Source organism: Phocoena phocoena, chromosome 9, assembly GCF_963924675.1.
Source record: "Phocoena phocoena chromosome 9, mPhoPho1.1, whole genome shotgun sequence".
Classification (NCBI taxonomy): Eukaryota; Metazoa; Chordata; class Mammalia; order Artiodactyla; family Phocoenidae; genus Phocoena; species Phocoena phocoena.
In genome coordinates this window covers 100,433,600-100,450,353 of record NC_089227.1, presented here as the reverse complement: position 1 = coordinate 100,450,353, position 16,754 = coordinate 100,433,600, and the positions used below count along the sequence as shown (strand labels likewise).

At 42.4% G+C, this 16,754-nt stretch overlaps 1 protein-coding gene across 1 annotated transcript in view; it reads left to right on the top strand.

Moving 5' to 3' along the window:
• The first annotated feature begins 387 nt into the window (after positions 1 to 387).
• Positions 388 to 16,754, top strand: part of RHEB (Ras homolog, mTORC1 binding) — a 47,480-nt gene continuing 31,113 nt past the window's right edge. Inside the window, exon 1 of the mRNA XM_065883539.1 lies at positions 388 to 541. Within this exon, the coding sequence (XP_065739611.1) occupies positions 490 to 541 (52 nt within the window). The 5' untranslated portion in view covers positions 388 to 489. The remainder of the gene's footprint in view (positions 542 to 16,754) is intronic.

The following is a 16,754-nucleotide window of genomic DNA, read 5'->3' as shown; positions in this document are numbered from 1 at the left end:
TGGGAGAAGGAGTTTCCGTCGCGTCATCGTGCGGGCGGGTTAGAACTGCCCAATCAGCGCTCGGAGAGAACTGGTGTAATTAAAAAGCGGCGGAAGCCGGTGGGAGGGTCATGACGCAGCGAGTTTCAGTCGTGATTTTTCCAGGGGCATCTCAGCGTCCTCTCTTTTTCCGTTTAAAGTAAAACACCGCCCGACGCAACCTCGTGCTTTTCGGGGGCGAGGGCGGCCGCCGCAGCGGGAGTGCGGCGCTGACGTGAGCCTCTGTCTGGGGGCCCTGCGGCGGCGCGCGGTCACGTGGGCGTGTTTGGGGGCGGGGCCGCGCGGCGGTTCCGGGCGGTTGGGCGCGCGAACGAGGAGCCGAGGCAGCCGCGCCCGCCCGCCCCGCCCCTGGATGCCGCTGTGCCCCGGCGCGGCCGCCACCGATCGCAGCACAGGAGCCGCCGCCGCCACGGTTGATGTGGTTGGCCCGGGGCTGAGGAGGCCGCTAAGATGCCGCAGTCCAAGTCCCGGAAGATCGCGATCCTGGGCTACCGGTCTGTGGGTGAGTGGCGGGCGCCGTGCGGCCTCTTCGCGCCCGAGCCCGGCCTCGCCTGGGCGCCGGGGCGCGGCGGGCCCGGCCAAGTTTGGGGCCGGCGCGGCCATGTGGCGGCCGCGCGTTTCGTAACCAGCCGCCCGCCGCCGCCGCCACCTCCATCTTGAGCGGAGGCGGCGGCGCGGCCGGGCCCGCGGGGCGGCGGCGGGCGGCCCGGGCGCGGCGGGAAGTGTCTGGGAGGCCGCGGGCGGACGGGGAGCTCAGGTTGGTCCGGGACCGGGGAGGCGGTGCGGGGTCTGCCGCTCGGCCGACTGCCGCGGGGCCCGCAAAGGCAGGAGCCGCACCTGTCCCTTTGCACCTCCCCGCGGCGAGCTGTCGTGATCGTTGCTAGCCTTTCCACCCCCAATTAAAGTCCGTGGGATTTTAACAAAGGAAATAGCACCTTGCGGTTTTTCTGTCTGTGAAGTTAAGCATTTTAAAGAAAACCAGGGACCTAAAGGACGTTTGGCTAGTAAGGGCAAGTTTCCTACGGAAGAAACTCGGAAGAGTCCTCTTCGGAAGCCCCTTAGATGCTGCCAGTGGCCGAAGTAGGAGGGCACAGAAAGGAATTTTTGATCTCTCGGTGTCCTATTTTTCTTTGGGAAAAAAATAAGGTCAGGTACTTGTAACCAGGCTGTTGAAGTAATTCAAAAGTTTCCCCCCCACCCCCGAAAAAGGTTGACATATATTTGCAACTGTTGGTGGCAGTCGCTTTTTTGCCGACCGGAGGTGGTCTGGGGTGGAGTGGGGATGGAATGGGTGTTAGAAGACGAGCGAGAAAAGAGAACCGTTGGACTTAGCCATGCTTCAGGGTGAGGCTTTATGGTCTTTGACAACGGGCAGCCTGGAGAAATTACCTTTATCTTTTCGTGTTGTTTTTAAGAAGTAAATGAGCCTCAGGAGAATGTGCGCTTGACCACGGTGGGGCGGGGGCGTGAAAGCAGGTTTGGAGTCTCTGGTGATTGCAGGAGGAAGGCTTGTAACTGCCGGCTGCTCATTGGACGGACTCCCCGAGCTCGCTCGCTTTCTGTTCTGCTTCTTCACCCCCATTTTCCACGGCCAGTGCCAAGGTCTGTGCTCTTTGCCCAAGACTAGCTACAGCGTGCTTACTCATCCTTTTATCATCTCTCTCCGTCAGAGGGCTGGGGGGTGCAGGGGGGAGTCAAGATCAGAGGCTGAGAGATGCTTGTGTAGAGATAGGGGTGACTCCTGTAAGGTGCAATGCCAAATCGTGTGGGGGAAGAACAGGTGACAGCCTTAACAGCTGCAGCCATGAAGGAACCGTGCCTCAGCTGGAGGCTTTTGAAGTCCCTAACCGTCCCGATGCCTGTATGGAACCCGGCATCCCACCTTTATTGGCAGTCTGAACCACGGAGCCCTTTGCTTCTCTGCATTTTGAAGTGTGGGACTATAACATATCTAGGCTCTTGAGTGAGTTCTATCTAATCAGATAGAGTGCCCACTAATTAAACGTAGCAGTCTCTGAATAATCAAGTTACAGGTGACCTGTACCTGGGCTACCTGATCTAAACTGGGAGAATGCCCCAAAAGATCCCGACTTATTGACCCCTTGAAATTCTGGAGCTGGTGATTCCAGTCTTCAGTAAGCAAGTCTAGCATTATATCACTGTTTTGCTAAAGATGTTCCTTATGTCCAGTCGAAACCCATTCTGTCTTATCTGCCTTCTAGTCATCATGCTCCTAAAGACCCAGATGTGACACGTCACCCCTTTGCCTTCACTTGACATTTATTTTAAACTGCTGTTAATAAAATACTGTGCTAAATTAGCCTCCAGGGGCACACAGAGTAAGTTCAGTCCCTGTTTTCTGTGCCTTCAGTATGTCATATTGCTATATCCTACGTCATTTTCTCCGTATTTATTTTCATATGTGGTGATTAAAGTGAAATGTATTTTGCAAGAGGTTAAATTATTCCCAGTCTTTGCATTTGATTTTACAATTGTTTACCTTTGTTATGAACCAGGACATTTTGTAGTTGTGAGCGCTTTTGTTTTGCCAGCATCAAAAAAGGAGATAATTCCCTGATTCCATGTAGTAGCTACTCTTCAGAGAATTATTCAGTATTCAGACTTCTGAGTTTACTGACACGCTTGCTTGCGAATGGCGCTATGCTAGAGAAATTTGAGTATCTGTGTTTCTTTTCTAGGTTGTGTTACTTTGTGATACTAAGCTGTTGTGTCATATTTACTGGGGGTGGGAAAAGGCTAAGCTAGAAACCACACCTTTCCTAGAATGTTCTTTCGGTTAAATATGCCAGTTTGACTAGTAAAATACTTGTAAGTTTACTTTAAAAGTTTGCCTTCAGATAAAACTAGCAAGTGCAATGATTGTTTTACTACTTGGTGTTCAAATTTTGTATTTTTTAAAAACATTGATAAACCTACCAGTGAGGAAAATATAATTAATTCTCAGGTAATTTATACAACTCTTTTTTTTTTCCCCCCTGAAGTACTTTTCCTGTTATTTACAATGTTAAGCTTTTTAGGACACGTCACCTGTAAGGCAGGCTGGCTTTCAGGGAGTGCTTTGTAGTAATTGTTTTAGTGGTGGCCAAATGTACCAGCTCCCTTACATCTATTGTTTCTAACACAAACGAGTAGTCCCGTGATAGGAGGTAACTAAACTTAATCGAATTAAAGTTATAGTGTCATTTAATTATCTTCAAATAAAACTGGCACCTTTTTCACTGGAATGTTCTACAGAGAGCTTTGATAATGGAGTTTACCATTAGACCATCAACAAAAGACTGTCATACGTAAGCCTCAGGGGTTAACAAGCAGGAGGGAATCACAGGAATGTGAAAGATCTTAAGAGAGAAAATGAAACAATTCTGTGGTTTGGTAAAAGGCAATTCAGTAAAAGTAACTCAAAGTATTACCTACCTTGTCAAAATCTTTTAGGTAGTAAAGAACATGCCTCCTTTGATTTGGATACTTGAGAGGGAAAGATGTCATTAAATTTGTTTCCGGTAGAATATAGTCCAATTGTATTCTGATTTACTGTATATTTTTTAATTATCCTATCCTTTTCTAACACATTGCATTGAATTTTTTTTTTTTTTTTTTTTTTTTTGCGGTACGCGGGCCTCTCACTGCCGTGGCCTCTCCCGCTGCGGAGCACAGGCTCCGGACGCGCAGGCTCAGCGGCCATGGCTCACGGGCCCAGCCGCTCCGCGGCATGTGGGATCTTCCCGGACGGGGGCACGAACCCGCGTCCCCTGCATCAGCAGGTGGACTCCCAACCACTGCGCCACCAGGGAAGTCCCTGAAATTTTTTAAGGTAAAAAATTGTGTACCTGTGGGAGGGGATAGTCCTATAGTGACCACCTTGTGTTGAAGCTTGAAATTAGCTTTTTTTCAGTGTCATACATTGTTTTGTACAAGAGAATAATCAGAGCTTGAATTTGCGATTATGACTTCCCGTGCTTAATGTAATTTTTTAGACTTTTTTTTAAGTATAGTTGACGTACAACGTTTATATAAGTTACAGGTATACAACAAAGTAATTCACAATTTTTAAAGGTTATACTCCATTTATAGTTACTATAAAACACTGGCTGTATTGCCCGTGTTGTACAATATATCCTTGTAGCTTATTTTGTACATAAAAGTTTGTACGTCTTAATCCCCCACCCCTGTATTGCTTCTCCCCACTGCTAACCGTTAGTTTTGTATATCTGTGAGTTTGCTTCTTCTTTGTTATATCAGATGTTACTTTGATGTCCATGTGGGTTATATCGATCCCTACTTACCTTCATCTCCCCGAAAAGAAACTCTGTACTCATTAGCAGTCAGTCACTTCCCATCCTCTCCTCACCTCAGCCCCTATCATCCACTGATCTACTTTCTGTTTCTATGAATTTACTTATTCTGGACATTTCATATAAATAGAATCACATATACGTGGTCTTTTGTGCCTGGCATTTGTCGTTTTTAACATAAGTATTTTCAAGGTTCATCCATGTTGTAGCGTGTATCAGTAATTCATTCCTTTTGGTTGCCAAATAATATTGCATTATTTGAATATACCACATTCTGTTCACACATTTGTCAATTGATGGACATGCAGGCTGTTTCTACACTTGAGCTATTAGAAGTACTGCTGTTCTGAGCATTCGTATTTCACATTTTGTGTGTGTGATTTTGTGTAGACATGTTTCGCTTCTTTTAGGTATACTCCTAGGAGTGTAATTGCTGGGTTGTATGGTAATTTTATGTTTAATATTTTGAAGAACTGTCAAACTGTTTTCCAACCATTTTACATTCCAGCCAACAACTGAAATTGGTTTCAATTTCTCCACATCCTCGCCAACACTTGTTATCTTTTTATTGAATTTTTATTATTTTTTATTTATTTATTTTTTTATTGACATATAATACAGTTGACTTACAGCGTTGTGTTAGTTTCTGGTGTATGGGAAAGTGATTCTGTAATATATATATTCATATTCTTTTCAATTATGGTTTATTATAGTGTATTGAATATAGTTCCCTGTGCTATGCAGTGGGACCTTGTTGTTTATTTTATGTATAATAGTTTGTATCTGCTAATCCCAAACTCCTAATTTATCCCTCCCCCTACCTCCTTTCCCCTTTGGTGACCATAAGTTTGTTTTGTATGTCTGTGAGTCTGTTTCTGCTTTGTAAATAAGTTCATTTGTGTCATATTTTAGATTCCACATATAAGTGATATAGAGTATTTGTCTTTCTGTCTGGCTTAAATTCACTTAGTCTGATAATCTCTAGGTCCATCCATGTTGCTGCAAATGACATTATTTCATTCTTTTTTATGGCTGAGTAATATTCCATTGTATACATGTATCACATCTTTATCCATTCATCTGTCGATGGACATTTGGGTTGTTTCCATGTCTCGGCTATTGTAAATAGTGCTGCTATGAACATAGGGGTGCATGTATCTTTTCAAATTAGAATTTTCGTCTTTTCCAGATGTATGTCCAGGAGTGGGATTGCAGGGTCATGCAGTAGTTCTATTTTTAGTTTTTTAAGGAATCTCCATACTGTTCTCAATAGTGGCTGTACCAACTTACATTCCCACCAACAGTGTAGGAAGGTTCCCTTTTCTCCACTCTCTCCAACATTTGGTATTTGTTGACTTTTTAATAATGGCCATTCTGACCTGTGTGAAGTGGTACCTCATTGTAGTTTTGAGTTGCAGTTCTCTAATAATTAATTAGCTCATCTGTCTTTCTTGTACCAGCCATCCTTATGGGTGTGAAGTATCATATACTATTTGCAAATAATTTCTTCCATTCTTTGGGTTGTCTTTTCACTTCCTTGATGGGGGCCTTTGAAGCAAAAATTTTAAATTTTGACAAAGTCCAATTTATTTTTTTCTCTTTTGTCACTTGTACTTTTGGTGTCATATTTAAGAAACCATCGCCCAATCCAAGGCTATGTAGATTTACTACTATGTTTTCTTCTAAATGTTTTATTTCTTATATTTGGGTCTATGATCTATTCAGAGTTAACTTTTGTATGTGTTGGGAGATAGGAGTACAACTTGATTCTTTTGTATGTAGATATCAAGTTGTCCCAGCACCTTCTGTTAAAAGACTGTTCTTTCCTCACTGAATTGTCTTGACATCCTTGTCAAAAACCACGTGACCATAAATGTACGGGTTTATTCCTGGACTCTGTTCCTTTGATCTATATGGTCCTTGTGCCAGTGTCACACTGTCTAGATTACTGTTGTTTTATGGTAAGTTTCAAAACACCGAAGCGTGAGCCCTCTAACTTAATTCTTTTTTAAGGTTGTTTGACTATTCTGAGTCCCTTGTATTTTCATACGAATTTTAGGACTGGCTTATAAATTTCTGCCAAAAAAAAAAAAAGCAACTGGGATTTTGGTGGTGGTCTACAGTTTTGCAAGTATCTTCAATACCTGTTTTAAAAAACAGCTGAATTCTCATATGTGCTTCTGAATTCATTCCATTGCAATATGTTACTTGAATAATTAAAGTATATGAGCCTGCACAGAGACATACCTGGGAAAGGAAGGAGCATTTTAATACTACTTTTTCAGGTAATTGTGGGTATTCTTTGACACCATCGAACCAAGACTCCATAAGTGGTAGTTTGTTAGAAGTTAGTTGTAGCATCTAAACTCACGTGGATGAAGTTTGTTTTACTCTGTTACACTGAGCTCTGCTGGTTTGTCTGTACTTTGAGTGGGTCTGCTACCCATACCTGATTTGGGAACTTCGTACGTTGGTAATTTGGAAAATATTGGTTCACTGTTATGCAGATCCTTCCACATTTTGACACATTTCAATATACAGATATTTCTTTAAATGACATTTTTAACATCACCATCAATCTCAGAAAAATCTAAATATTGGGAAGCTGTTAAGTTCACTCTGAGTGATGCAGAATTCTAATTCCTCTTGAGAGTTCGAATTTGATTGTTGGCAAAATGCTACCAGTTTTACTTAAAATGACAGTCTCATTTCTTTCATTTCCAAGAAAATGTCTGCCAGATACCCACATCTGAAACAATGATAGTTTGTTGGTCATTCTTACAAGTAAAAATGGTGTTCCATGATAACAGTGTCTGTTTCAGACCACTTCCCAAACCGTTGCACAAGTGCTTTTCTCCCAGACAGCGTCACACTTCAGTGTGTAGCAGCCATGCTTTATGCATGAACATTAAAAAGACATGTATTTAAAGGTCAAGATTTAATAAAATAAATAATTTTTACCACTTCCTCAAGGACTTTGTTAAGTAAAAATGGCGTGGCTTTTTTTTTTTTCCTTTTTTGCTGTGAGTGCACGATGGTAAAGAATACAATGACTGTCCTCTACAGTTTGTGACCACTGTCTTGATTTGTGCTAAGGGGCACCAGTCTAGCAGTTTTACCCACCACTGGTTTAGCACCATTTGTGCATATATGAACATAGTGGAAAGGGCAAATAATATATGGTATTACGGAAATAGTTTTGACTTGTGAGCCCCCTGAAAAAGTCTCAAGGGACCCCCAGAGTTGTGCAGACTGTACTTGGAGAGCCATCGAAGCATGGTGTGCGGGATCTTGCTAGACTGCTACTCACTCCTTTTCAAGGGGATGCGGTGACCGCGGTCTTAGAGGAGACTCCAGGAGAGGCCCTGCAGCACCGGACGAGGCCAGGATGGTGAGGCGGGAAAGAACTTGACATGTTGACAGCGGAAGGGATTGGGGCGGCCAAGCGTTGCCAGGTGGGAAGAGGAAGGGGGGGTTGGAAAAGGTGGTCAGGAGCTGGCTGTACAGGGACTGTAGGGAAACTTTCCTCCTGTGCAGTAAGCGGTGACTCACTGAAGCCTGGGGAGAGTTAGAATGTCTAAATGCCGGTTGACTTGGCCTCTCATTGTTGTGTAGTTTGGGGTGAGGTCTTGGTTTTTGACCTGGTACTAGTGAAGCTCCCAAAGAGTAACAAAAATTTCAAGGTGGCAGCACAGCAGGATCTGTATGCTAATTAACATGGTTTTCAAGTACAAGTATCAGCAACTTTATCACAAAATGAGAAATAGCCATCTCTACCTGCGATTATGGAGTCAAAAACGTACAACAGTTTCCTTAGCTTAGGGTCTGGAAGAGAGAGTTAATAACTTTAATACTGTCCATGAGTGGATTGTACTTGTTTATCTGAATAAATCATAACCGAACATGGACTTGATTGTGCAAGTTAAAAGCATCATGAAATCTCTAGTGCTCACACTTGAGAGAACCTTTATCCTTAGTTCTCATTTATTTTGAAGGACCAAATTAAGTCTTAACAGTAGAGTACTCACAGTCTGTCTTAAACTGATAACCGTGAGAATGTAAACTCTTGGGTACCTTTGACATGAATGGTTGATTGATTTAGAAATTTAATATAATATCTCAAACACAAAGGTCCGGGGATACTATTTTAGTGTTTTAATAATCTTAAATATATATTGGGCATCTGATAAAAGAGAGCGCCACGTAAGGCATTGGAATTTGAAGTCTGAATTGGTATTAGTTTAGAACAGAAGTGCCGGAAACCTTGTGTTGCACTCTGTGGGCAAGTGAAAGCAGGGTGATTTAAGGATCCTAATAAAACTAACTCGTACAGGTCCTTGGTTGGTTGGCGTCCTAACCGTGGTAATAATTGAGTTCCCTCTTACCTCCCTGCTCCCCCTCCCCCATTTCTCTTTTTGTTGTGCTTTCTTACTTGGTGGAAAGACTCCTCAGGGACTTTTGAAACAGAAATAGGCACTTTAACGAGCTATGTTATGGTCCTGCTTTTTGCAGGATTCAAAGTTGAATGTTAGCTACATGAAGGCACGGTAAATAATTTGTGGACATGGAGATGAAATTAACTGTGACTTTTACAGTTAATATAGTTTTAAGACATGAAAATGCTTTTCTTAGACTTGTATGTCTTGGATATAAATGCATCTGGCCAGTATTTTGCTGGTTTTCAAATCTAAAGCACTTTCGGAATTTATTTTAAACAGAGTATTTAAAAATATAGTTTCTCTTCAGTCTTGTTCATGATTTATATGAGTGACTGAACGAAAAACCTAGTTGGCAGAATTCAGCCATGGTGGCTGACATCAAGATGGAGGAGGGTTCCAAATGACCTTGGCAGACTGGACACACCACACTAAAATATGGTGCTCCATGGTGGGGGTAGAAGTGGGATTTCCAACCCACCTTCTGGGAAAAAACTAGATGCGAGTATGGTCTTGAGTACACCAGGGGGCAGGAGTGCCTGACCACAGAGGAGAGCCATGCAGAAGTTCAGAACAGAACATCACTGAGGTGGCTGCTGGAGGAAAGGAGGGCCACAGATGTGAAGTCTTACATTTACATTTCAGAAGAATCTCCTGTGCATGTACAGGTGGAGAGACCTGGATTAATTTTCTGAGCAGTTCAGTTGACGGGTTCTCATCGTAAACTAGCTCGGCCGAACTCTGAACCCCAGGCAGAGCGCTGTCTTCAGTTCTGGTGCCCACTTCGAGTAGTGGTTCTTAACTTGGACTTCATGAGCTTTGCCTGAGACTGGGTGCATATTTTCTAGGGAAAGAGTCCAGGACTTTTATCAGCTATCCAGAGGATTTCAGACCCTCAAAGGACTGAATTGCTGAAATGACTGGTTGAAGAGGGCAGTGTGTGAGTTAAGTGTATCCCATGTTATTCAAATAGGTGTTCATTACATGTTTGAGTAACCTAAGTCCCTACTATGTACCAGGCACTGTGTACTTAGCCACCAAGGACAGGGCAGTCCTGATCTGTGCCCGCAGGGAGCTTCAGTCTAGTGAGGTAGCCACAGTATACAGTTACTACTATTAATAATGATTGGCTGGTGTTTTTAAAGCATTTACTGGTGTGGGATATCTTTAAACTCCATGAGGTAGCACAGGTATGGTGAGGGATGGATTGGTGTTAGTATGTGGGGTCAATGCAGTTTTAAAGAGCTTTTGAAGAAATAATCTTTATTAATAACCATTCATGCTGATTGATAAATATGCTTTATGTCTCAATTCATTTTCCTAACTTTTTTTTATTACTAGTTTTGGTCAGTCTTAAACTCCATGTTCTCATTAAAGATTGTTTTATAATTTAGGGATTTATCTCGTTTGCTTTTCTCTAGCTCTTTCCCACCCGACCCCCAGCCTTCTCCCCAATTTCGGCCACAAATCTAGCAAAATTCATCTTCATTGTTGCCAAACATATAATTGACTGCAGTTTATCAGTTCTATTCCCTTACCTTCCAACTTGGCTTTACCTATAAATCATCCCAGAGAGATGAATATCCTGTTTTTAAAATCTTTAGGGAAGCAGGTCCATGGCCTTTCTTGTCAGCACTTTCTTTTTTTCCTTTCAGCTTAATAACCCAGACAGTTAACAAAACTTCTTCATTTATGTAACTCAGATCTTCATGTTATGGTACAAACTTATTTCTCTTATTTTCCTCAGTGGAATGTATCTGGCAGCCTAGTGCTTGGCAATAGTAAGCACCTAATAAGTATTTGAGGGCTTCCCTGGTGGCGCAGTGGTTAAGAATCCACCTGCCAATGCAGGGGACACGGGTTCGATCCCTGGTCCAGGAAGATCCCACATGCCGCGGAGCAGCTAAGCCTGTGTGCCACAAGTACTGAGCCTGCACTCTAGAGCCCGTGAGCCACAACTACTTAGGCCCATGCGCTTGGAGCCTGTGCTCCACAACAAGAGAAGCCACCGCAATGAGAAGCCCGCACACTGCAATGAAGAGTAGCCCCACTCACTGCAACTAGAGAAAGCCTGCATGCAGCAACAAAGACCCGACGCAGCCAAAAATAAATAAATAAATTTATATATTAAAAAAAAGTATTTGAATGAGTAGTAATTCTATGAACCAGTTTTATGTGGTTATTCTCTTTGTCAAAATAATACTTGCACCTTAACTTTTTTCTCTCCTAGCATCTGTTTTTTGAAAATCGGTAAGGGAGTGTGAGAGAGAATAAGATGATGTCAACCGTGCTTAATTCATAGGAACAAGCGAGCTAATTCATGTGAAAATGTTTTGTAAACTTTTCTAAGTGAAAGAAGGTTTACTCAGGGAGATACACACTCCATAGACAGAGTGTGGGCCGTCTTAGAAGTTGAGAGGCCCCGAAATATGGGGTGGTTAGTTTTTATAGGTTGGGTAATTTCATAGGCTAATGAGTGGGAGAATTATTCCAACTATTTTGGGGAAGGGGTGGAGATTTCCAGGAATTGGGTTGTAAACTCTTAAAACAGTGTCTCACTTGTAGGTTCCAGTGAACAATTAAAATTTGGATTATCTGTATCACATGCCCTCATCCGACTCTGTATGTGGTGGAGATGTGGGGATGGGGATGCATATTAGAATCACAGGGAGCACTTCTGCAGAGCACACAGGAACTCCTTAGGCACCCTTTTTAAAATTAGAATGGTGAGGTGTTTTGTGTCCAAAAGATTCCTTGGTGACCCTGATATATATACATCTCACCCTGCCCCCTCAAAAAAGCAACAATAACCGATGCTGCTATTGACAGAGCTACACTTTTTTTTTTTTTGGCTGCATTGGGTCTTCGTTGCTGTGTGCGGGCTTTCTCTAGTTGCGGCGAGCGGGGGCTACTCTTCGTTGCGGTGCGCGGGCTTCTCGTTGTGGTGGCTTCTCGTTGCAGGGCACGGGCTCTAGGCGTGCGGGCTCAGTAGTTGTGGCGCACAGACTTAGTTGCTCCGTGGCATGTGGGATCTTCCCGGGCCAGGGCTCAAACCCATGTGCCCTGCATTGGTAGGCAGATTCTTAACCACTGCGCCACCGGGGACAGGACTACACATTTTTTTAGTCAGCATGTAATTGGTATCGTGTATTGTGTAAGGAACACATTGTTAAAGAAACCTTCATATGGTTCGTTGTTATTCTCGGCCTTTTAATGATGATATTCAGGTTGCCATCCGTTTACGACCCCAGGTGATTCTGTAGTCTTTCTCTGCTGTTTGCAAACCTGGTACTTTTTTTTTTTTTTTTTTTCGTTATGCGGGCCTCTCACTGCTGTGGCCTCTCCTGTTGCGGAGCACAGGCTCCGGATGCACAGGCTCAGTGGCCATGGCTCACGGGCTCAGCCGCTCCGTGGCACGTGGGATCTTCCCGGACCGGGGCTCGAACCCGTGTCCCCTGCATCGGCAGGTGGACTCTCAACCACTGCACCACCAGGGAAGCCCACCTGGTCCCTTTTATTGATGTCCTTCCATCAGTGGCTCCCAGAGAAGCACCTTCCTGGTACTTATTCATGTCCTGGCCCTATGGCACTCCTGACCAGCAAGACACTGCAGAGATGATGATGGGCCAGTGCCAGGCTCAAGCCTTAAGCAGTTGGCAGCTTCTGTGTTCTCTGGAGCTTCAAGGAACATGGGGGAGAGACCTTAGAAGACATGTGGGAAGGGAGAAGGTCCAGCCCTCCCAGCTGAGTCTGGGCCCCAGCCTCCCACCAGCGGACGCAGCCAAGGGGTGACTTTAAGACCAGCACAAACAACGCAATCTAAAAATGGGCAGAAGACCTAAATAGACATTTCTCCAAAGAAGATATACGGACTGCCAACAAACATGAAAGAATGCTCAACATCATTAATCATTAAAGAAATGCAAATCAAAACTACAATGAGATATCATCTCACTCCAGTCAGAATGGCCATCATCAAAAAATCTAGAAACAATAAATGCTGGAGAGGGTGTGGAGAAAAGGGAACACTCTTGCACTGCTGGTGGGAATGTGAATTGGTACAGCCACTATGGAGAACAGTATGGAGGTGCCTTAAAAAACTACAAATAGAACTACCATATGACCCAGCAATCCCACTACTGGGCATATACCCTGAGAAAACCATAATTCAAAAAGAGTCATATGGGGCTTCCCTGGTGGCGCAGTGGCTGAGAGTCCGCCTGCCGATGCAGGGGACACGGGTTCGTGCCCCGGTCCGGGAAGATCCCATATGCTGCGGAGCGGCTGGGCCCATGAGCCATAGCCGCTGGGCCTGCGCGTCCGGAGCCTGTGCTCTGCAACAGGGGAGGCCACGACAGTGAGGGGCCTGCGTACCGCAAAAAAAAAAAAAAAACAGAGTCATGTACCAAAATGTTCATTGCAGCTCTATTTACAATAGCCCGGAGATGGAAACGACCTAAGTGTCCATCATCGGATGAATGGGTAAAGAAGATGTGGCACATATATACAATGGAATATTACTCAGCCATAAAAGGAAACGAAATTGAGCTATTTGTAATGAGGTGCATGGACCTAGAGTCTGTCATACAGAGTGAAGTAAGTCAGAAAGAGAAAGACGAATACCATATGCTAACACATACATATGGAATTTAAGAAAAAAAAAATGTCATGAAGAACCTAGGGGTAAGACAGGAATAAAGACACAGACCTACTAGAGAATGGACTTGAGGATATGGGGAAGGGGAAAGGTAAGCTGTGACAAAGCGAGAGAGTGGCATGGACATATATACACTACCAAACGTAAAATAGATAGCTAGTGGGAAGCAGCCGCATAGCACAGGGAGATTAGCTCCGTGCTTTGTGACCACCTAGAGGGGTGGGATAGGGAGGGTGGGAGGGAGGGAGACGCAAGAGGGAAGAGGTATGGGAACATATGTATATGTATAACTGATTCACTTTGTTATAAAGCAGAAACTAAGACACCATTGTAAGGCAATTATATTCCAATAAAGATGTTTAAAAAAAAAAGACCAGCAGAGGAGCCAGCCGAGCCCAGCCTTGATCGTAGTATCAGGAAGAAATGAAATAGTTGTTGATTTCAGCCACTAAGTTTTGAGGTGTTTGTTATGCAGTGATTACTGAAACAGTAATTTTCTGCATTAGGGGTATGTGTGTGTATTCTTATATTTCTTGATATTTTTTCACGTGAGTTTGAGGATTTAGCTTCAGTAGTTGTTACTGTATATCATTTTCTTAGATTTCAAGTTAATATATTAGATATAATTATTAGAATGTGAGACTAGGATTAAATGAAAATGTCTAGAATGTGGTTATGTAATAAATCCTCAATAAATGTCATTATTATTACATAGCAGATATTCTGCATGTATCGATATTTTCATTTAATCTTTACAACTACTTATAAAATATGTGCTGTTATTATATCTATTCTACAAATGAGGAAACAGACCAGGAAAACTGCCTCCTGTCACATAGCTAGCTAATCACTATCCTATTATGCTTTGTAAAAAAAAAATATATATGTCTTCCCTTTTTAATACTTGTTTTAAAATCGAGTTTTGTTTTTCTCTGTCTGACTTATTTCACTTAGCATAATACCCTCCAAGACAAATACTGTATGCTATCACTTACATGTGGAAAATAAAAAATGCAACAGGGACTTCCCGGGTGGTCCAGTGGTAAAAAATCAGCCCTCCAATGTAGGGGACACGGTTCGCTCGCTGGTTGGGGAACTAAGATCCCGCATGTTGCGGGGCAACTACGCCCATGCTCCTCAGCTAGAGAGCCCATGTGCCACAAACTACAGAGCCCACGCCCCCTGGAGCCTGTGCACCACAGCTGGAGAGAAGCCCACGTACCTCAACGAAAAGATCCCGGCTGTCACATCAGAGGTCCCGCATGCTGCAATGAAAATCTGACGCAGCCAAAATTTAAAAATGATAAAAATTTTAAAAATTAAAAAATACAACAAAGTAGTGAATATAACAAAAAAGAAGCAGACTCACAGTTACAGAGAACAAACTAGTGGTTACCAGTGGGGAGACGGAAGGGTGGAGGGGCAACCTAGAGGTAGGGGATTAAGATGTACAAACTATTATGTATAAAATAAGCTACAAGGATATATTGTACAACACAGGGAATATAGCCAATATTTTATAGTAACTATAAATGGAGTATAACTTTTAAAAATTGTGAGTCACTATATTATACATCTATAACTTAGGTAATATTGTACATCAACTATACTTCAATAAAACAGAAAAATCAAGTTTTATTGAGGTATAATTTATGTCTAATAAAGTTCCCATTTTAAGTGTAAAGTTAGATGGGTTTTGACAGATTTATTCACCTATGTAAAACCATTACTCCAATCAAAATAAAAAACATTTTCATCATCCCCAAAAGTTCCCTCATGCCCCACCCCACTCCCCGGCAAACACTGACCTGCTTTCCATTACTATCGATTAGTTTTTCTTGTTATAAAATTTCGCATAAATAGAATCACAGTAAATACTCTTAGTGTGTGACTTCTTTCATTTAGCATAATGTTTTGAGATCCATCCGTGTTGTCACATATATAAGCAGTTTCTTTTTATTGCTGAGTAGTGTTCTTTTGTATGCTTATACCATAATTTGTTTCTCCAGTCACTTGTTTCCAGTGTTTCACTGCTAAGAATAAAGCTTTGATGAGCATCTGTTGTACGTTTCTTGACACTGTCATTTCTCTTTGGTAAGCACCTTGGAATGGAGTTGCTGGGTCACATGTATAAAGTTTTAAATTTTCTGATCAACTACCAGTTTGCCAAAGCATTTGTACCATTTTACACTCTCGCCAGCAACAAATGAGACCCATCCTCCCTGACATCTGATATTGTCAGTTTTCTAACTCTTTAGCAGTACTGATGTGGTAGGCCATGGAAATTTGACTTTTCCCAATGACTAATGACATTGAGCGTCTTTTCATATACCTCTTGACCATTCATATATCTTCTTTTGTGAAGTGTCCAAGTGTTTTGCCTTTGTTATTGGGTTTTTATTGAGTTATGTATTCTGAATAATAGTTCTTTTTCATATATATATAATATTTTCTCCTAGTTCATGGCTTCCTTTTCATTTTCTTATGTTTCAAAGAACAGAAATTTGTAATTTTGTTAAAGCCCAGTTTATCAGTTCTTTTGATTATGGTTTACTCATTTTTTATCATGTAAGGAATCTTTGCCTATCTGAAGATCATAAAAATGTTCTCATGTTTACTTCTAGAAGTATAATTGTTTTAGCTCTGAAGTTTGGGTCTGTGATCCATTTCCAGCTAATTTTTGTGTCTGAGGTAAAGGTTCAGATTCTTTTTTAAACTTGAAGTACAATTTACATACAGTAAAATTTATCCCTTTTTGTGTTTGGCCCGGTTTTAGCAAACACTCTATAGTTATGTAACCACAACCACAAGACACAGAACAGTTCCATCAACCCCCCACAATGCCCTTGTGCCCCTGTAGTCAGCCCTTACCCCCTTCTGTTTTCTGTCCCTATAGTTTTGTCTTTTCCAGAATGTAATATCAGTGGAATCACATCTGAGATTTATCTGTGTTGCTGTGTCTATCAGTAGTTCATTCCTTTTTATTGCTGAGTAGTGTTCCTTTGTATGGGTTTAATATAATGTGTTTATCCAGTAACAGGCTGAAGGACATTTGGTTTGTTTCCACTTTGGGACAGTTATGAATAAAGCTGTTACAGATATATGCATACAAGTTTTTGTGTGACCATAGCTTTCATTTCTATTGGAAAAATACCTAAGAATGGGACTACTGGGTCATCTGATAAATGTGTGTTTTATTTTCAAAAAACTTTTTCCAAAGTGACTGTACCATTTTGCATCCCCACCAAAGAGAACAGTTGCTCTACATCCTCTCCAGTACTGGTATTGTCAGTGTTTTTTTATTGTAGA